The following is a 22459-nucleotide window of genomic DNA, read 5'->3' as shown; positions in this document are numbered from 1 at the left end:
GAGAGGCTGATCCCAGGTCTGTCAGATCACACACATTCTGGAAGAGGATGGCAGCGGTTTGGCTTTCATCCACTGAAGTTTACATGTTGGCAGAGAAAAGAATCCATGTATCATTGGCCTTATGGGTTTTAGTCAGTGTCAGACTGGGATGCCAGGGCCCCCCAGAGACCTTAGGTTGAGGGCCCACTTTCCAAACTATTACACCTCCTCTCCATACTCAACCTCTTTATTCTCTCTTTATTCTCCTAGTCTCTATATATAAAAATATTCTTGTTCTCATAAATAAATAGGGAATGACCACGAAATAGGCCAAATGGTTAGAAGCAAGAAGCCCACATACACCTGGGCCCACTGGGAGTTTTCCTGGTGGGCCAGTCCAGCACTGGTTTTAGTGAAGTCATACCATTTTATTTAGCTGCAACAGAGCAGCACTAAGCATTCCTCTAAATAGCATATAAACCAGTAAAGTTTTGCAACACATTAAATTGAGTATACCTTTTAAGTGCACACATTTTTCTAAATTGCCTAGATTGCATATCATTTTAAGACTGACAAAGTAAAAAAGCAAAACCATATTATTCCATTTATGCATCTGTAATAGTTGCACTGACTGTACTATTTTCTCTAAGGAGGGCTTGAAATTTTTTTTTTTTAAAAAAATAGACAACCATTATAAAGATCACTGTAATTACAATATGGATAACTGGCCTGTATGTTGTTAAGCTGTTTTGGTATCATGAAAGTACATGTAAAAGCTCAAGTGTTAGGCAGGGGCATTAAGGGCTGTCACCAGAGACAGCAGATATGATCTGTGCTCTGGACCAGGGGGGCAGATCCTCTAGTGTACAGAGAGCTCTTGTGCTGTACACTCACTTTGGACTAATGATTTAAACTCATTGGTTTTTGGAAGTTTTCTGGCATGCTTACAGTTGCTTGCCTCTCTACACAATGATAATAATAATAATACAGTCACATTAATATGGCAGTACAGCTTGTAACTATTTGTGCAATTGTGTGTTATCAAATGTTTGATGGCTGTATTTGTAAGCAATATTTTTTTTTCTTTCTGAGAAAGGAATTTACTTCCTAAGAAGAAAAGTGCTTTTTCTTTGCCTGTAAATGTTTATGAGTACAGACAGTATAAAATTAAAAACGTTTCAAATATGATCATGATGGATTGAGTGCCAGCAGAGCTGCATTGCAGAGAAGCTTAACAGTCATTTGACTTGTTCCTTTCGCTGGCCCTTAAATACAAAGCACGATACAGAGGTGAATGAACTTACTGTATTTGTGAATACCAGAGCTCAGCAGTATGATATGGAGGTAAATAGGTTCATTCGCTTTCCTTCACTAGCAATATCTCTGTTTGAGATTGCTCAGACTTTTGCAACATTGTAAGAAAATCCAGCGAATAAACAGATCTGTCTTTGATGTGGAACTAAGACTTCTGCAACATTGCTTACAAAGTAACAACCAGGAGTTAAGCAAATAGTGCTTTTAATAGCAATTGTTTTTACAAATAACTGTAAAAACACTGACATTTTAAAATACATTTATATTGGAAAGTTGCTTAGAATTATGTTTTATTGGGCACATTTTTGGGGCTGATTTGCCCTTTAAGGAAAGACCACTTTCAACTTTATCTAACGCTAGAAACTATTCTGAATAACCATTTTCTAAAAATATTCTACTACATTATGAAATTGGTTGCTTTTTGACTTGTCTGAAATAATGAGTGTATTCATTTGTATATATTGATAAGTGTTGGATACAGCAAAGGCTGCACAAGGAATTAAAGGGATTCCGTCAAGATTTTTATGGAGCCGTTTTTATTCATGAAATACACTGTTTACATTACAAATAATTAACTCCTGAACCAACAAATGCATTTTTTTAGTTGTAACACTGGTGTGCGGAGCTGCAATCTATGTCATTGTGCCTGATCCTGTGCTTTCAGGAAAAAAAAAACAACACTTCATAATGTAACTGCTTTCAGATAAGCTATTGTTTCTCCTACTGTGTATAATTGAAGGAGTCATGGTGGGACTTGGCATTTTACTATTAAGTGCTTTTCTCACATCTACACCTAGCAATTCAAGTGTCATTGCTCTGCTGATGGGCTACTGGGGGGTGCTATCACTCCAACTTACAGTGCAGTAGTAAAGAGAGACTGTTGTTCATCAAAGCACAAGTCACATGACTGAGCACCTGGGAAGCATGTCTAAATTATTATTATTTTTTTTAAATTAGTGAACAACCTCTTTGAAGCCTTTAGATAACTGCCACTCTGGTTATTAAAAGGTTAACAGTAAGGCTTTAGCATCTCCTTGATCACTTAGAAATTCTTCTCCTCCTATAACCCCCTCCCTCAGGAATTTGCTTTGGCTGTTAACTTATGAGCATGCTCAGTTCTTCTCAGCTCAGATTACTAAACACACCCCCTTCAGTCTAACAGCCAATGAAGAGATAGTATTGCTGGTTACCATAGAAACTCTAGCGGTCTGATCCTATTTTGTCTCCTAACCACCTCCACTGAGCTCAGCTTAACCATTACAGTGCTCAACCCCAGCAGCACTGCCTGTGTAAACCTAGATTGTGCATTGCATGAACTTTACAGCATACATGTCCTGTTTGCTGATGTCAATGTTACTGAATATATGTCAGAAGGAAAATGGCCGCCAGATAAAAGCTGCTATTTGTATTAGCAAAATGTGATGGTGCTGGTGTATGCAGTACAGATGATGTGGCTTGGGAGGGAAAGCTATGCCCAACTTATATACATGGTAGGAAAATGTAGGCTTTACATGTCCTTTAACTGATGCTTTTGAGAAAAAAAGGAAATTCTTGTAAAAGAATTCCTATAATATACAATTATGCTGCAATTAAACAATCTCTCTAGTTGGCTATGTAATTAAAGAGAGAAAAAGAAAAGAAAAGTTGAAATTGATATTTAATGTGTCCTTAAGTGACCTATACTTAGCAACCCTTTAGTGGATCTTCAATTTCTATTTTTCAAAATGATTACCATTCAAAATATGATGATTTCAATCATGCAATTTAAAAGAATACCTGGCAATTAAGGTCACTGACCCCAGTAAACAAATACTGGTGATCTGCACAGCTACATTTGTATTGTTTTATTGCTTAGAATGAAAGATGAGTAAACAGGCCCTCTGACTTCTAAACTGCTGCTTGTCTGCTAAAGTTACAACCAGCCATAGAAATTCCAAACTGGACAGCTGCAGAGCAAAACCAAAATAATTCAGAAATCAAGAAATACAATCGATCCTCCCGGTGAGTATACCTTTCCTTCTTGCCATTGAATATTTTTGTTATATAAAGCCAAGAAAGACATTTTGTCCTTTTTTTGTATTAAATCGTCAATTAAGTTTTAAAATATCTCTTGAAACGTATTGTTTTATTATTCATTCATCAGTCATCAGAGAGCAATATATAAATAACATGTATGTTTTTAAATATACTGCAGGAAACAAGACATCTTAGACCTTGCTAAATTGGCCTGCGAGGCTAAAGCATCAGATTGTAAGTATTTGTAAAAATATTTTTTCCTTGGGTCGTGTTGGAACAGACCATGCACAGGATCCACCGCCCTTCTACAGGATAGAAATAGTCAATCTGTGGCCTTGATTTTCAAGATTTCTGCTGGTGATATTTTGTTGTCTCCTCACTTCCTCCATCTGTACAGGAAAGAAAATATAATCCAATAATGCTAGTTGCTTCATTCAATTCTGTGCATTTAAATATAGAAATATAAATTAATTAAATTATCAGTGTCTCCAGTATGTTAAAGTTTTGTAATAGGAAAACTTACATCCTTAGGCACTTATCTTTCCCTCCACTGGCTACTCTCTGTCCATCAGGACTCCAGTCAACAGAATATACCTACAAATAACAGACATTAAAAAAAAAAGAATGCAAACTAATTAAAGAAGTTGATAAATTCAAAAAGAAGTAGTAGTACAGTGAAACCTCAATTTTACATCCCCTGATTTTAAGTTTTCCTGGATTTTACACCATTTCTTGCTGGTCCCCTGAAAAACATAAAATGGGGGTTCTACTGCAGTACAAATGCCAAGATACAGGGGAGTGATCTGACCGCAGATGAGAGCACACACTAATAAATAAGCTCCACCAGAGACCCCGCAAATATCCTGGTAAAGAAGCACTAAATCCTGCATTACGGAGCCAATAAACCCTATCAGACAACACCTACCTCAGAGGCAAATAATGGGGTACAGCAGAGCGCAAAAGCTTCGGAGGCCGGCTCTCGCATAGAGAAGTTTTCCCGAGAGGCCTCACAAGATGGCGACGAGGCGGAAAATTATAACCTATGCAACACTTGGTACATTATGGTTTTTTTTTGGGTACCAGTACATTTTCACCTTTCAATGGTAGTAAGTAAACCTTTTTTCAGTTTCAGACCTTCACTGTCAATATAATACATTTTGTAACAACAGTGCCACCTGCTGGTCAGTTCTTCCAGTGAAATCAGAGAGATACAGTAGAACCCCCATTTTACGTTTTTCAGGGGACCAGGAAGAAATATATGAAATCCAGGAAAATGTAAAATCAGGGAAATGTGTTAAATTAACTTTTTCTTCAAGTACTAAAAGGATATAAGCACAGGAGTCTGTTTTACTTTGAGATACAATCCGTGTAAATATCTAGGGTTAAGCATTTCAGTGTTAATGTTACACTATGGGGGACATGTGTAAGGCCTCTCTGTCAGTCACATACACAACCTAAAGCAATAAGTGATCGGTGCAGGACTATATAAGGGACAGACTAATTGGAATTGACCATTTACAGGCAGAACCATGGCAACATATACATCTGGTTAGTATTTTAAACCTTTATTTTACAAATAATAACACTCATAGAGGAAAAAGCAGTTTTTGGGTACATAAGGATAAGATGTTGATGTAAAATCCGGGAAAACATTACTTAAAATCAGGGAAATGCACCCACTGAAATGCATTATAAATTGGTGGGACCACAAATAAAAAAGTTAAAATCTGGGGGAACTTAAATTCAGGGTAATTAATTAATTTGAAACAAAACAGAGAAGTTTTCTTATGTTGATCTGCTAAGAAAAGAGATCAAAGCGTCAGAAGACTCTTCCATCTCATTCCTGAGCAGAGTAACATCACAACACTTCTCTGTTCCTCCTAAAGTTATATCCCTCCACTGACATGGTACTGTATTTACAAAATTCATTACATCTGCTTAAACTGAAAAGATAATTAACATTATTAAGATTGCAAAAAAGCTCCCTGATTTTTACAATATAAAAGGCTCACTTATCCTTTATCACAAATATGCAGCAGGTAAAAATGACTGGAATCCTAACCATGTGTCATAGGCCTTAACAACACAAATTAGGTAAAATGCCAATGAATGTGTTCGTTTTTCACTCCGAAGGGTGCCGGGACCTAGTTTCCTTGTACATCTCCATCACAGAATATTATTAATTTCATGCTGTTTGGCAAGCTTTCTATTTAGGGGGGATATTTAGGATCTATACATGAATTGTGATTTACGCGTTATGGCATAATTTGATGAATTATGATAATTTGGTATTTATTATAATTAAACTTTGCCTTAACAACTCAAAGATGTGTTACAAAGTCGACTTATGCTTTTTAATGCATATTAAAATAGTATATATAGTTTCCAGTGCATATGCGGTATGGCTATGTGGGTTAGGGAAGCCTGTTTGTATTTCAGGAAAAACAGTCAATTTTAGAACTAGGAGAGACACCCGGTTGTATACAATAATATCCTTTGTAGTCATCCAATTACCAGTGTATATATGGAACCAGAACTTGCTTAAAGACTTAAATAAAATTTCATGCTGAGAATTATTGAAATCTAATATATATGATATTAATAATCAATAATTGAACAATATAAAAAATAACCTCAAAAAATTAACATGGAAAGGTCTTATGGATGGCCAGTTATATTATACGCCTGCCACACAAGCTTCATGAAAATTAAAAAGGAACTCAGACTTAAACATACCTCATCTGCATGGCCTGGGAGGTCTATCAAAAGCTTCTTGGTCTTCGAATCCCAAACTTTAAGTGTACTATCGCTGCTCCCACTGACCAAAAGTCTGCTGTCTGCCGACCAAGCTATCTGATAAACCGCTGACACATGGCCTCGTAAGGATGTCAAGAATCTAAAAAGAAAGAAAAAAGACATTATAATTAGTCAGTAATGTGACTATAGGCATCACTTTTTTACCTTTCAAATGCTGTTACTGAGTTTTACAATAAAAAATGCAAGGCTTTTTTTTACAAATATATAGCAGTTTAGAGAGCAAATATAATAGCTGAAAGGGTAATGATAGCAATATAAGGAAACAAGTAACAAAATAGAACAAAATACAACAGTAACCAAGTAGAACAGCACTCAGTGAATATTAACATTAAATTAAATAATCTGTAGCCATTAAATAAAAGAACTAAAGAAAATTTTAATGAACATTTAGGTACATCCATTACAGGTTAAGTTAAATCTGTACCATGCCGATAATTCTAGATTTATAACCCAAATCAAAATGGTCCCAAAAGGGAAACCAGTTATCCAGAAACTCCTGTTTTTGAAGAAGATCTGCTGATCTAACTGCCTCTCGCTAGTATAGATGGTTTAGTTGCAAATTAAAATTGTTCAGTGGTTATTATACTCTGCAAATGACCTGACCATTTAACAGCAAATTCCTTTAAAGAATGCTTTCAAATACAAAAATCAGGACACCAGAAGTTTTGAGATATGAAATCAATATTCATCAGTCCTGGGTTTTCTAATAATTCAGCCATAGATTCAGTCAACCAATGTTTTTGAAAGGCAAATAAATATTTTTGGGTCGATTCCTAAAATCAAGCTTGATTTTCAGCCAAGATAAATATCCAATAATTGGGTCTACAAAATCTTTAATAAGCAGGGGGTGGTTATTTTTTAGAAAAGGAATAAAAGAAGGATAACTATATTTCAAGTTCTTCCAAAGAAGCCGAATTGGGATAAGAAGGTTAGAACGGTAAAATGGTAAAAACCATGACTCAAAAACAAGAGTTTCCATGTGAAAATTGAATCCCTGAATAAAGGATTAGTCTTGAATTTTTTGGGAACATTTTTCCATTTGTAGTGTACAACAGTCAATAACTACATTTCTTTTTCAAATTTATACTTTAAAAATGAGTTCTAATATAGTTTTGCAAAGGCTGGCGTCCTCATGTATAAACCAGCAAATATGTAAAATAGGTGAATATGGAACTACAGAAACATGGACAAGGGAATTTCGAACAGATTGTAGATTACTTGTGTGATGTATGGAACATGGAATCCTATGGCTAATTTAACCTGATACTGTACTTTACACCTTCGCAAACTTTCAGTTTTCACATTGAGATTATTATTAGTAATAATAATAATCTGGATGTTTTATTTGGGGCGATTCTGAAGGGGGCTGTCTTATTTTCTTTTTGGCATTTTAAACACTAATGCAAAGATAGCCCCTTAAGAACCACCCCAGCTAATACATTGAAATTATAATATTAATTGCATTTTAGGTTTAACTGCCCAGAAGAAAAAAAGACAGCACCCTTCTGAATCACCTCAACATTAAAAAAAAAAATCCAAATTTTTTTTCAAAGAACAAACAAATGAGGACAATTTAAAGTAGAATGCTCAAAATAAGTACGTGTACTTTTTTTAATTTTTGCTTTCTATTTAAATATTAGCTGGATGCTACGACAGCTGTTAAAGGAATTGTTCAGTGTAAAAATAAAAACCGGGTAAATAGATAGGCTGTGCAAAATAAAAAATGTTTCTAATATAGTTAGTTAGCCAAAAATGTAATGTATAAAGGCTGGAGTGATTTGATGTATATTATGTCAGTCAGAACACTACTGCTTCCTGCTTTTCAGCTCTCTTGGTTTACACTGACTGGTTACCCTGGCTACCAGGCAGTAACCAATCAGAGACTTGAGGGGGGGGGCACATGGGTCATATCTGTTGCTTTTGAATCTGAGCTGAATGCTGAGGATCAATTACAAACTCACTGAACAGAAATGTACCATGTGGCCCCCCTTCAAGTCGCTGACTAACTCAGAGTTATAGAGCTGAAAAGCACGAAGTTGGAGTCTGGCTGTTTTATTAGACATCCAGTCACTCCAGCCTTTATACATTACATTTTTGCCTAATTAACTATATTAGAAACATTTTTTATTTTGCACAGCCTATCTATTTACACAGTTTTTATTTTTATACTGAACTGTTCCTTTAAAACATAAATGAATCACTTATGATATGGTGTGATGAAGATTAGAATTTTCCAGTCCAAAATACTGGAAATACTGTGCGATACATTCACCTTAGACTGTAATGAAAATTTTATTTAAATATGCCTACTATAAATAATTGCTCCTGACTACGTGCTCAGAAACAAATTATTTGAATATGGCACAGCACTTACTTTCCAGTTTTACCATCCCAAAGCTTGATTGATTTGTCAAAAGATGCACTAGCAATGATCCTTGTGTCAGGAGAAAAGAGAACTTCATTAATCAGGGCTTGATGTCCAGTCATCCTCTGCAAGGGCTTCTTTTCCTCTGCTGGGGCCCATAGAAACAGCGTGAAGTCATCAGAACCTGACACCAGTCTCTCAGGACCTTGGCCCTGAATGAGAAAAGAGAAGTTTTAATAGTAACTGAAATAACACTTTCCATGCTCTCTGTCTGAAAAAACAATTCCAGATAAAATTAAATACACAGCTTTCTGATCCAAAATGTTATACAACATAAGAATATTAGAAGAGTCCCATGACCTGTATAAAATCACATATCAAGGAATTCTTCTAGGAAATAATGGGTACATTACTTTTTATCTATTAACAATCACACAATTACATCGCACAATTCAATCATACCTGGCTTTATAAACATTTTCATTAAAGGAACAGTTCAGTGTGAAAATAAAAACTGTGTAAATAGATAGGCTGTGCAACATAAAAAATGTTTCTAATATAGTTAGTTAGCCAAATATGTAATGTATAAAGGCTGGAGTGAACAGATGTCTAAAAAAACAGCCAGAATCCAACTTCCTGCCTTTCAGCTCTAACCCTGAGCTAGTCAGCGACTTGAAGGGGGGCCACATGGTACATTTCTGTTCAGTGAGTTTGTAATTGATCCTCAGCATTCAACTCAGATTCAAAAGCAACAGAAATGACCCATGTGGCCCCCCCTCAAGTCTCTGATTGATTACTGCCTGGTAACCAGGGTAACCAGTCAGTGTAAACCAAGAGAGCTGAAAAGCAGGAAGTAGTGTCTGACTGACATGTTATACATCAAATCACTCCAGCCTTTATACATTACATTTTTGGCTAACTAACTATATTAGAAACATTTTTTATTTTGCACAGCCTATTTACCCGGTTTTTATTTTTACACTGTACAATTCCTTTAAGGTGCAAATAATTATTATTAAAAATCCAAGTAGGGATGCAATGAATCCACTATTTTGGGATTCAGGCGAATCCCAAATCCATTGTGAAAGATTCAACCAAACCCAAATTTGCATATACAAATTAGGGCTAGGATTGGTTAAAGAGAACAGCGTGCTGCATGCGCGGTCAAAAAAGTTTTAACTTTCTTGTCTGTGTGACAAAAAGTCACATGATTTTAAGGATTCAGTTTGGCCAGGCATATTTGCCAGAATTCTGCAGAAAAAGGACTGAAGCCTGGGATTTGGTGCTTCCCTACTTGATTAATAGGCGCAACATAATTGCATGCTCCAAAGCAACAATAATTTGTATTTCCCCTGCATTTTCAACTAGAAATTATAACAAAATTGTAGCCCAATACACTTTAATACATTCAAAACAGCTTGCTTTGCATTTAAAAAAAATAATTCACATTAGTGTTTTGGGGCAATTATTGCTTTCATAAGGAAAGCATAGGTCACAGATTTTTCTTCAATAAAATTCTCATGGAAATGTCACAGAGTGACAGAGATAAAGTGCCCTTGTGTCACAGCTCAATCCCTTGAAGAACTTAACATCTATTTATTCCATTCTCAGGTTCAGCCCTTACAGTTTCTTTTTTGCTAGAACAGCAGCATGTAACAAGCTCATGTCTCCTCCAGGACTTGTGACCAAACAAGCAAAATAAAAGACAGAGCTATTTTACAGTTCAACATGGTAATTTTCTCTATATTATGTGTAGGTTTGTACTTAGCCATAATAAATGTACAGCCTTTGTCTTTTGCATAAAAAGGTGAGGGTAAAGTAAAGCTTTTTGCTGATCAAAGACTTACCCGGACTTCATTGTATCTTTTCAAGGCTTTCTCCTTCAAAACTTCCACTTATTTTCAAAAAAAGAAAATGTAAACAGTATTTTTTAAAGAACATTAGCAAACAAAATACAAGTTGCACATCCATCTATTGTACAGTATATTTGTAAATGCAGTATTTCTCTGTCCTTTGCTATTCTCTGCATAATTATGACTATATAGACTAATGAAACAATGTTGCAACAGTCCGCTCTCGTACAGCCAAGACTGCATTGTAAGCTCATTGAATAACAGATTTGTAAAGAAAGACTCAAGTGGGTATTTGAACCTCCAGGGTTCACATTTGAAGGGAAAGCGAGGGGTGTTTTAATCAAATGGATGATAATCGGGTGAGTGTGGAAGACCCTGCCTAATTTAAAGGGGAAGGAAACCTAGTTGGCGCAATAACCCTCCCCCCTCCCGTGTGTTGCCCACCCTCCCTCCTCCCCCCTGGCCTACCCATCCCGCTGGGCAAATGCCCCTAACTTGTTACTTACCCTTCTGCACAGGTCCAGTCCAGGGAGTTCACAAACGACATCTTCTTCCACGCGATCTTCTTCCTGCTTTGAACGGCGCATGCTCAGTAGGCGCCAAAACGCCGTTCAAAGCAGTAAGAAGATCGCGTGGAAGAAGATGTCGTCTGTGAACTCCCTGGACTGGACCTGCGCAGAAGGGTAAGTAACAAGTTAGGGGCATTTGCGCAGCGGGACGGGTAAGCCAGGGGGGAGGGTGGGCAACACACAGGAGGGGGAGAGGGTTTCTGCGCCAACTAGGTTTCCTTACCCTTTAAAGAACAGAAATCTGGGTCTTCACTATTCAAGACTGGTTTTAGCAACACAGGTTTGTGAAAGTTTGACATGGCTTAAACAATGGAAATTTCTGAGGACCTACAAAAAAGTTACTGATGCTTACCAGCTTGGAAAATGTTACAAAACGATTTCTAAAGGGTTTACGCTTTACAAGGCCACTGTCAGACTGTATACAAATTAAAGGAGAACTAAACCCCCCCATGGTCAAAAGGCCCCCCTCCACTGGCCCCTGTCCCTGCCTCCCCCTGCTCAATGCTACCCCAGAATTGTGTCCCCAGTAGGATTACTGAACGCACATGCAGAGTCAGCACAGCAGAGCTAACAGGCGCCATCTTCACAGAAACTGTGCATGCACCGGAAGTGACGGAAACTGCTGAAGGGAAGGGCAGAAGACCAAAGCACTGGAAGATGGCGCCCATAAGCTATGCTGCGCTGGCTCTGCAAATGCGGTCAGTAATCCTACAGAGGACACAATTCTGGGTTAATACTTAGCTGGGGGGAGGCAGGAAGGGTGGCCAGTGGGGACTTATCACCGTGGGGGGTTTAGTTCTCCTTTGGGGTCAGGGCACATGCTCAAATTCGAGATTAGTTGCTAGGCGACAAATATACTCTTCTTCTGGGCGACTAATCTACCCGCACTGCCTCCCGCCGGCTGTAAATCGCCGACGGGATGGCACTTGGAATGCTTAGTTTCCGAAGTTGCTAAACACAAATATGTAATTTGGATTATGCAAACATTATGTTTTTATTTAATTGGGTTCTCATTTTATGGTTTTAGGACCTTTAAGTTTAGGACCGCAAAATAGATCATGTTTTAGGTCATACTTATTCACAATTATTACAAAGTGTTAACAATATTTCAAACACGAATATATCAAAGTATAACAACTTTTATTTCTCACTCCTGCCCCCAGGAGGGACCGAAACGTCGGATTGTGATGTGAGAAATAAAAGTTGTTATACTTTGAAACGAAAAGGAGAGTGCGAATCCTCTATTCTTTATACCTTAAACATTGATCAAGCACCTCCAACCAACGAACGTCAGAGGTGCGGGCACTCCAGGAATAGTTTATATTTATATATATATATATATATATATATATATATATATATATATAGTAAAAATGTACAATATTTTGTTGTTTTGTGGATAAGGAGTAAAACATTTTGCAGATTTGCATTGGAAAGTACTTACATGAGCCACTCATGTCCTGTGGATTTACAGAAGCATCAGCTGGATTAAAAGCCCCTGTGCGGAGCACATAGTCTGTACTGAGTGCCATTGTGTTAACCCAGTGTGCATGACCTTGCAATGTTCTGCAAAGGACTCCCTGCAATAAAAAGGTGTATTATGTAATGGTTACATACACATTTTCAGAAAAGGGATACTTAATGTGGACTGGTTTTAGGGTTGCCCTTCCACATGAATCATGAATCTACTCGGTCTCAAGTCTATATTTTACTTCTAAGAATTTGTGGTCCTCATAAGTGTGACAAAAAGAAGTGTTTACAGTGAGAGTCACAGCGCTCAACTCTAAATATGTAGTGTGGGTTCTAAAACCTTGATTAAGCACCAAGATAGAAAACACTGAGCGTTTAACCACAAGATTATTTTTTGTCTACTAACTATTTTTCTTATATCTAACTCTGAAACGGAATGTAAATTGCAAACACGCTCAGAGAAGTACTATGAGTAAATTAACACAAATTGAGTTTAGATCCCCTTTAATCTATGGGGGAATGGCTACCATAGTAAAAGATTTTCAACAGTACTTCTAGGTCAAGTGTTAGAACACAAATGAAGGGCCTGAAACCAAATAGTCTGCCACAGAGCAATCATATGCAATGTTGGGTTTCACACAAAATACTTTTTTTGGTTGAGCACAGATAAAATGTAAGGGTTTATTGACAGGACAATACATGTTTTGTGATCATTCAGAACCTTGCACTGTTGGTAACTCCCAACAAATGTTTTGAGAGACTTACATCCTGTGCTCTCCAGGCTTTTATTGTCCTGTCTTGTGAGGAAGAATAAAGGAGTCCATCACCACCCCATTTTACTGCAGTAACTGACTGCGTGTGGCTAGTAAGGATCTTCTGACACTGGCCCATAACTGTATCCCAGATACGGATAGTACAATCTTTGGAGGCACTGGCTAGGTATCGGCTCTCTGGGTTCCTAGAAAAAAAAAGCCCAGATAGAATATTAGGTGAATGTTAACAAAGCAGCAACAAGTACAGGCATATCAAACCTAATTTAGACTAATTTAAAAAACAAAAACAAACATGGTATGTAATGGCATAACATGCAGCAATGTCCTCATCATTAAAATACCACATACAGAACCTGCTCCACCCAGAATTTCAGCAAAGACACAAACACTTGCAGAACTTAATCTTAACTGCAGTTTACTTTGCAAAATTATTGAAACCATAAAGCATATGGTCCCAGAGAATAGACTCTTTAAACAGATGCACCACTTCCAACAGTCCACAGGCTAATGATCAATCCACATAAAATAAAATATAACTTTTATTGAATTATATTAAAAACCAAATTTCCTGAAATAAATAAAATTAGCATGAGTAAGACACATTACCTATTTGGAGGCTGACAATAAGAAATAAAAAAAGAGGAGAATAGAGAATGGTTTTTACTCATACAAATTTTTTTGGGGTCATTAGCACTTGACCACTTTAAAAACATACGAGGTACATTGCAGGTGTTTGTCTCTAGTTTCCCTCAGTTCTATATAATGGAGGGAGGCATCATTCCATAAAATGACACATTGTAATCATCTTCCATACACACAACCAACAGGCAACCAGAAAACATACAGGACCCATGAGAGACACTGTTTAAAAGAGGACAGTTTCAAATAAATTTGACTAGAAAAAATCAAATCTCAATCAAAGCTGTCAGACAAATTACAGATTTTTCTTTAACCAAGCAGAGCTATCATTTACCATATAAATCTGACCAAATGTACCAAAAGTATTTTCCCTGTGGAGTAGGAAGACAAACATGAAAAACTTACAGGTGGAGAGGTTCCCAACACAGCCATGTAATCCACTTTGAGTGCCCTGTTAATGGTTTGCCAATCTGCTTCCCTGTGCTTGGGTCCCAAATGAAGATCTTTAAATAAAATAGTAAAGATAACACAAAGTTGTTGTATTTTAAAAAAAAAAATTATATTCCTATATACAGTAACACACAAAAACTACATATAATAACGTATTATACAGGGAGTTAAGGAAAACACCCAATGCCACAAAACTGTGGTAGCATCAAAAGAAATTCTTAATATGCTTTTATTTAGTAAACTGGTTTTCTACTGTTGAAACATCACCCTTCTTAATAAATGCATTTGTGTTTGAAAAAAACCCACACATACACAAACACCATTCCCATCCCAAAACATATAGTAAATAGCAAAATAAGGATGAACAAACCTGACTATTTTTACATCCTGAGGCAAGTTTTTTGCCATCTGGAGACCAAGCAATACTGAGAACCCAGTGTGTATGCCCTGCAGGTTAAGAGAAAATGCACTTCATAAATAAAATATTATTAATAGGTTAGGATTTTACCATAAACAACTGCAGAATTAGGGATGCAAAAAAAAAAAAAGGATTTGGTTCATGTCTTGATTAAAACCTTGTACATTTTGTAGGATTTGAAATCAACAGAATCATAAGTGTCCTGCCAAACTGAATTGTAGCCCTTAACCTCATATGTAATAAAAGCCACAAAGTTCAACTAATAAATGTAAACAGATGAGGGTATTGTATATAATGTATCAGTGTTTGCAGATGACCCACAACTATGCAGCTCAATAAATTCCATCCAGTATGCGGCATCCTTGCAGCAGGAACTTGATCAACTGGCAATAATGGACAGCTAAGTGGCAGATGAAATCCAATGTTGATAAATGTAAAGTCATGCACTTAGAATGTAATTATGCAAGCCACGTATACCCTCTATAAGACTGCAATACTGTAGATAGTGATAAGCACATTTTTTTCGCCAGGTTCACCGCAAAAACCCTGAATCCCTTGTGAAAGATTTTTTTTGGATTCAGTTTGGCCAGGCACTTGGATTCGGCCGAATCCTGCTATAAAAGGCAGAATCCCAAACTGAATCCTGGATTCAGTGCATCACTAGATATTTGTAACTAACATCTCTTGGATGCATATTTATATCAATAAATGCAACTTTATGAGATTTTTTTTCAATTGTCTTTCTTACAAGATACAAAAAAGCATAAACTGCTATATTAAAGCATCAAAAATAGGTATTACTAGCCATATTCTTTTGGGTTTCAGTTTTCACTGTGGTACAAATTTGCAGAAAGTTTTAATACAGGGAAAATGGAGCTTGATGTCATTCAGCCTTGATGAGGGAAAAATTGAAAATAAAAACCAAGATGACATTTTAGCCAAGATTTTCACCTTTAGATGTAAAATGTGGAGTTTCTGTGCTGAGATCCCAAAAGCGGACTGTAGTGTCCCCAGAACCACTTGCCAAATACCTGAGGGAAAAAAAGAAATGTACTCATCTGTAACTGTTATGGGCAATGGCACATTCAGCCTTTCATTATACTGTGGTTATCAAAATGCTTATTATCTCCACTGTTTTTTTCACACTAATGGCAACTTATTAAAAGCTATGGAAAACTAAGGAGCTGATTACTCAATGTGGCCATGGTTTTCCTGACATTAAGGAAAATGTTAATAAACTGTCAAAGTACTGACGTACTGAGAATACTTCTGTATATACCATATCTATATTTATTCAATCTGTCCCTTAGTATTATGATCACTGCTACAATACTATGGTAATCAAAATGGCAATCAAAAGTGCTGCCAGAAAATGCACACTTTTGTGCATCTAGACCTCCGATTTAATAAATAAGGCCTGACCCATCACATTGTAGAATTACATATACTTGTCATTGGAACAAATATGCAATTTGCATAGGACTGGAAACATTGCGCAATTTAGTGAACTTGGCTCACTTTTAATTTCAAATGCAAACAACTAATCTAGTCCTAATAACAAAACATGTAAAAACCAACCATTTTAAAAACTCTACCAATGGTTAAAATGAAAATGATGTCCCAATTGAGTTTATCAATCTACATGTATGGGATCCATTATCTGGAAAGCTTGGGACCTGGGGTTTTCCATATTTGCAGCTTAGTTAGGATCAAGTCCAAGGCCACTATTTTATTATTACTGAGAAAAAAGGAAAAACATAAAAAAATTGAATTATTTTCTTAAAATAGAATCTATGGAAGATGGCCTTCCCGTAATTCAGAGCATTCCAATAACAGATCCCATACCTATATATATTGATACTCAACATTATAAAGTCTCTCTCTCTCTATATTTATTGTCTGCATTTTGTCTGTAAAGTTTAGAACATAATTATTTTCTGAACACAAGAGCAATTACATTAAAGCCGAGTGTATAGGCAAACCTACAGTCAACTATATAAACTCTGTAATGCTGGCGTCTGTATACGAAAAATTGTCTTTTAATTTAAGAATGGATTTACTTTAACACAGGTTATTCTGTGATAAGACACTACCTGACTCTTTATCACAAGTGTCTACACAACTGCAATAAACAAGAAAATGGTTTATAAAATAAAAATTAAGTAAAAGGCCTGATAACTGATCTCTTGATACTGCACATTTCTCTCAGCTTGGTATTCAGAGAAAATTATAACAAGCAATTAACACAATGGACTAGATTCAATTCAGAGAGAAAAAGTTCTCATGTTTTACCACGTGAAAAGTCATGGACGAGATACAATTCGAGGAGGAAAAAACTTTTCTCCGAATTCAGTTACAGGTTTATCCCATAGACTTCATTAGAGTTTTCACATGATAAACCGTGAGATAAATTCTTCTGGATTGAAGTGCATCTAAAATTGTATCAGGTCAATGAGTTTTCACATGATAAACCTTTTTCTCACTGCATTGAATTTGGCCTATTGCGTATTAAAAAAAAAAAAAACCTTTACCATCTGTGCATGTTTCACAATAATCATAATTTCATAATAATCTGCTATACTGTGAAAATATCAAACATGCACTGCCAAGTGCAATATGAATTGCTGATTTAAAAATAGAAGGCTTTAAGGATCTCAAATGTATATCAAAGATTAAGGTTAACTAGAGCCCTAGTATTCTGGTGGTTTTTTTTCTTATTTCTTTGGTGCCAATTCACTTGCCAGCTTTTACCCACCACAACATCTGTACAATGGATAATAATGAAACATACTTTCCAGTTGGGCTGAAGGCTACTGAAATAACAGCCTCGGTGTGTCCCTCCAATGAGCTGGTACATCGTGTTACAGCACGAACTTTGAACACAGCTTGTGGCTGATAGATTATGTCTATCACTTTTTCTGTTTCAACTGATTGCTTCTCCAACGTCTTATCCAGAGATGTTACGATTTCCAGATCTTGGACAAAAAAGGCCAAAGGCACTGGATCCTCCTAAAAATAGAATTCAAAAAGTAAGAAATGGTTTAATAAAGAAATACGCACCTATATTAAAGGGGTGCTTCACTTTTAAATTAAGTGTTAGCATGATGCAGACAGTGATATTCTGAAAAAGCTAGATGAATGTTTTTGTTTTTTTTGTCCAGCCACTCTCTAGATTGGAATTTCTTGCTTGGTTCAATTTACCCTAGCAGCTAGCTAGCAAGTGGATAATATCGACTGGAACATGAATCGTGGGTCTGAATAGAATGATGAGTAATAAAAATTTACAATAACAAAACAATTATAGCCTCACACAACACATTTTGGTTGCTATGGTCAGTGACCCTACACACACACAAATGCTGGAAAGAAGCAGAATAAAAGGCAAATAATTATGAAACTATTAACAATGAAGACCAATTGAAAGCTGCTAAGAATAGGACATAGTAAAAGATAATGCAAAGGTGAACATTCACTTTAAAAGTGACCTTCCTATCTTCCATTTAGGAGTATTTACATGTATGGCCTTATTTTCATTTGGACTTCAGGACAAATTTTGTAGGGTTTTATTATACAAAGTAGTTGGGGCCACTGACCCGTGCAATCAAAAACAGATTGAATGCAAAGGTTCAATTTTATTGCAGTTTCTGATTACTTATTGTTCTTTGCAGGCCATTCCTTATGATCTTCCATTCGAACTTTGATATTTAGGCATACCCTACCCATCCAGTTTAAACTGATGTCTTCATCATATGAAAAGTTTTTAAACTTTAAATGACAACTGTCAGATGAAAATCATTTAGGGGTGCAGTTTAAACAATGGTATAATTGCAGTGCTCAGAAGAACAATACAACCAAAAACTGAATGATTAACTAATAAACAAATAGTACAGGTTCTGAATTAATAAATACCATAATACAAAGCTAGCCTCACAAAGAATCTGCTTTTGGGTTCTTCTGTGTCACTGGCTCGGCAAACTGGTTATCATTTTAAATGTAATGTTTGAGAGAAGCAAACTGTCTTAAAATATCAGTCATCATACTAATATTCAAATATCAAGCATCAGACTAATATTTAATACAGTAGTGAATATTTAATTGAAAGCTGTTTTTAGTGCATAAGGTCTAAATCTCTCCTTTATTACTCCTTTCTTATAAACGCTAAGCCTGTGATGCAATTCAGTTAGGCATTACTAAACTGCACAGACTGAGATTTTTAATCCAGTTAAAAAAATAGAAGATTAGTAATTAAACAGTATAAATAATAAGAATAAAACAACAACTTTACCTCCTGTAAAAGGGCATTGCACACTAACTGCAGTTTATCTGGTGTTATATCCAAAGGAACATCAAAAGGTGTTCCCAGACCCTCTCCGTTTTCATTTTTAAATTGAATTAAAAGTCTTCCCACGTCCTCCTTCATGTCTGTAATACAGAAAAAACAGTGATGCAAAGACATCCCCAATGCTCTACACATGCCAAATATGTATATTTTACAATGTTATGACAGGTATTAAAGGGACTGTTCAAACACTTTTTTTCAGTTGTTGGTTTCAGATAGTTCATCAGAAATAAAGACTTTTTCCAATTCTAATACTGAAGTGTAAAGTTTAATTTTTCACAATTTTGGGAAATTTTGGGAAAATGGTAAAAAATGAAAGATGGAAAGAAGTTGAAAAAAGTGTTTGCTTAAGGTAAACAATCTAAAAATAACTGAACTAAAAAAAAGTGTCTGGAAGGTGGTTTGAAAAAAAGGTGTTTGGAACCCTTTTAAACACAAATCAACTAATTTTACCTTTGTTAATGTCATAAGTGGTAAATAGTATCATCTAGCTTGCTCAAACTTATAATTAATGTGGGAGGTAATCAAAGTAATGACACTATTAAAGAAAAGGTTGTGATTGTATGGTCAAGGTTGCGAAGAAACCTGCGGTATACACCACCATGGGGCATGCTGAGAAGGGAGAAACCAGGGAGAGCAGGGCAGAGGGCTCTGGGCTCCTCCTTGGTGGAGGCTCTTAAAAAATTACAAGTGATGTCAACTTGGCCGCATTTGATACCGCTTATTTTTCCACAGGTTTTGGTGTTCAATTTGGTTATTTAATTAGTAGGATTCATTATTTGTGTTGCAGTGACAACACAGATAGTAGCATAGGACATTTAGGGCACATAGTAATAATCCCCATTTCTGCCATTAGGGTCTAAGATCCAGAATTCTGTAACATAATTCCAGAACTGTAGCATGCAGTGATGTGCTGTTAATATTATAAAATGTTAAAAAAAAAATGAGACGAGATGCCATTTTATTTTTAAAAAGGCTAAAGCTGGCCATAGATGCAAATCTTCGAAGGATCGGACTTATTGGACTTCCCCATCTCCCGACCTGCCACTGACCTTCAGTTTAAATAAAGTAGAAAAAGAGCAGATGAGCCGATGTTCTGCCCCTACAGCAATCGTACGAAAGTTATGTCCGACAAAGCTGGTGACAGTCTCACACTGAAGACCGTCAGATCGGCAATACATGCAGAGATATTATCGGTAGCCGACAGAAATGTTCTAACCTGTCCGATCGACTGAACGGCATGGCACGACAGATGACTCTCCACACACGATCCGAACATTGTACGAATCAAGTATTTGTATGATCGGATCTTTTCGTCTATGGCCAGCTTAAAGGAACAGTTTAAAAATAAAGACTGGTTGAATAGATAGCCTGTGCAAAATACAAAACGTTTCTAATATAGTTAGTTAGGCTAAAATGTAATGTATAAAGGCTGGAGTGACTGGATGTCTAACATAATAGCCAGAACACTTCCTGCATTTCAGCTCTCTTGGTTTACACTGACTGGTTACCAGGCAGTAACCAATCAGAGACTTGAGGGGAGGCCACATGGGTCATATCAGTTGCTTTTGAATCTGAGCTGAATGCTGAGGATCAATTACAAACTCACTGAACAGATATGTACCATGTGGCCCCCCCTTCAAGTCGCTGACTGACTCAGTTACAGAGCTGCAAAACAGGAAGTAGTGTTCTGGCTATTATGTTAGACATTCAGTCACTCCAGCCTCTATACATTACATTTTTGGCTAACTATATTAGAAATATTTTTTATTTTGCACAGCCTATTTACCCAGTTTGTTTTGTCACACTGAACTGTTCCTTTAAGTGTTGACTGGTTGTTACTGGTGACAAGACTCTGCTCCTGTCATTAAGGTAACAAACAGCAAGGCTGATCGTATTCATGGCAGCCATGACATAAAAATAAATAAAATAAATGTCACCATTGGCAGACTAGTCAATTTCTCAGAACTAAAAATACTACATGAATAAAATACACCACTCCCCCACCAAAAAAAATCTAACAAAAGGTAATTAAGATGCACAACACAAGAAACATCAAATGGATAGCTCACGAGTTTAACGTTATACAGAATCAAGTAGTCGAGATTATAGAAACGTATATTCGCTGTATTTTAAAAGATTTTGTAACACACATAGCGCATGCACGATTAAAACATTTGAACAAAAAACTTACCTGCCTGCTGGATCCACACACTTTATTCAGAAGGGTCGCCTTACTTCAGACAGGAGCTTAAAAAACTACAGACATGTGTTTACAGCAGACACATGTGCGGAAGAGCATGACATCATCATCCTGCGCGCTCCTCTGCGTAGGTCTTTCCGTTACCCAATTCTCAGTGGATGCACGCATGCGCAGCGTTCCAGTTTAGCTTGATAGAATGTTGAGTGCGTCACGTGTTGTATTGATGTGAGAGTTGTGGTTTATGTGAGTGGCTTATATTGCAGGACAAGATCGTTACAGTGCATTGTTCTGTCTTTATGTGCTCTCTCGTGTTGGTGTATCAATCATGCCCCCAGTTGTGCATTCTTATTCCCCACTATGTTTTCCCTGGGCATTCTCCTAGGGAAACACGGGCAGTTCCACTGATGTCCTGCAGTCTCTGGAATGCAGTATACCAATCGGGGTCCTGGGCTTTTTGTGCGTGTATATGTTTATTTATAAATATTTCTATGGGTGTAGGGTTACCACCTTTGCTGATGGCTAAATCCAAACATGGAGGTGGGCAGATAGTTTTGGGGGTGGGGCAGTGATGTAGGAACAGACATGATGACATCAGAGGTGGGCACAATGATGTTGGTGAAGTGAGGCTATTGCATCACTTTAGATGAAACAGGTTTCGCAATATTTTACTGTGTAGACGCCCAGTTCAAAACCACACAGATGACAACCCTATCAATAGCTATATTCGGCTTGATGAGTAAGCCCAATCCTTTAATTACAGGTATGAGCTCTATTATACAGTAGTTATCAAGAAAGCTCTGAAATACAGCAATGCTAATTTAGAAAAAAAACATTCTTTTTTTTGATTGATTTGCTTTTTTTTGTAATAATAAGAAATCAACTGCACTTCATAGTAACTAAGCCATGTTGAGGTGAGTATCTTAGTATTTAAATGTTTTTCATGTATTGGCCAGATTATTGTTCTGTTTTCATAAGGCTGAAAACCAGTTCAGACCCGAACAGGCCTTACAAAGACCGAACAGTTTGGGTAAAAACTGAACTGGTGCCAACCCTATATGGGTGCCATGTAATACCCACTGCTGCTGTACACAGTTTAATTCACACACAAATATTTTGCAGTTCTGTACTGGAAATAAGTGTATGCTAGCAAACATTGTGCTTCATGGGTAGTGGTGCTTTATTTACATATTACATTAAAATGCTATAGTAGTTCTTGTATTAAAACTAAGATGATACCTTAAAATACTGACACCA

At 36.6% G+C, this 22459-nt stretch overlaps 1 protein-coding gene across 2 annotated transcripts; it reads right to left on the bottom strand.

The window, feature by feature from the left end:
* Positions 1–1812: 1812 nt before the first annotated feature.
* Positions 1813–21368, bottom strand: nle1.S (notchless homolog 1 S homeolog). Of its 2 annotated transcripts, none has more exons than XM_041582987.1 (13): positions 21201–21368; positions 18949–19085; positions 17455–17672; positions 15615–15694; positions 14616–14692; positions 14201–14298; positions 13149–13341; positions 12358–12493; positions 10339–10385; positions 8501–8703; positions 6046–6205; positions 3833–3903; positions 1813–3698 (listed from the first exon to the last, which is right to left on the bottom strand). In XM_041582987.1, exons 2-13 carry the CDS (start codon positions 19081–19083, stop codon positions 3686–3688), a joined length of 1431 nt encoding a protein of 476 aa, XP_041438921.1. In that variant the 5' UTR covers positions 19084–19085; positions 21201–21368; the 3' UTR covers positions 1813–3685.
* Positions 21369–22459: the final 1091 nt, after the last annotated feature.

This window comes from Xenopus laevis, chromosome 2S, assembly GCF_017654675.1.
Source record: "Xenopus laevis strain J_2021 chromosome 2S, Xenopus_laevis_v10.1, whole genome shotgun sequence".
Lineage (NCBI taxonomy): Eukaryota > Metazoa > Chordata > Amphibia > Anura > Pipidae > Xenopus > Xenopus laevis.
Note: the sequence above shows the minus strand (reverse complement) of the source record. Positions and strands in the feature narration are given on the sequence as shown.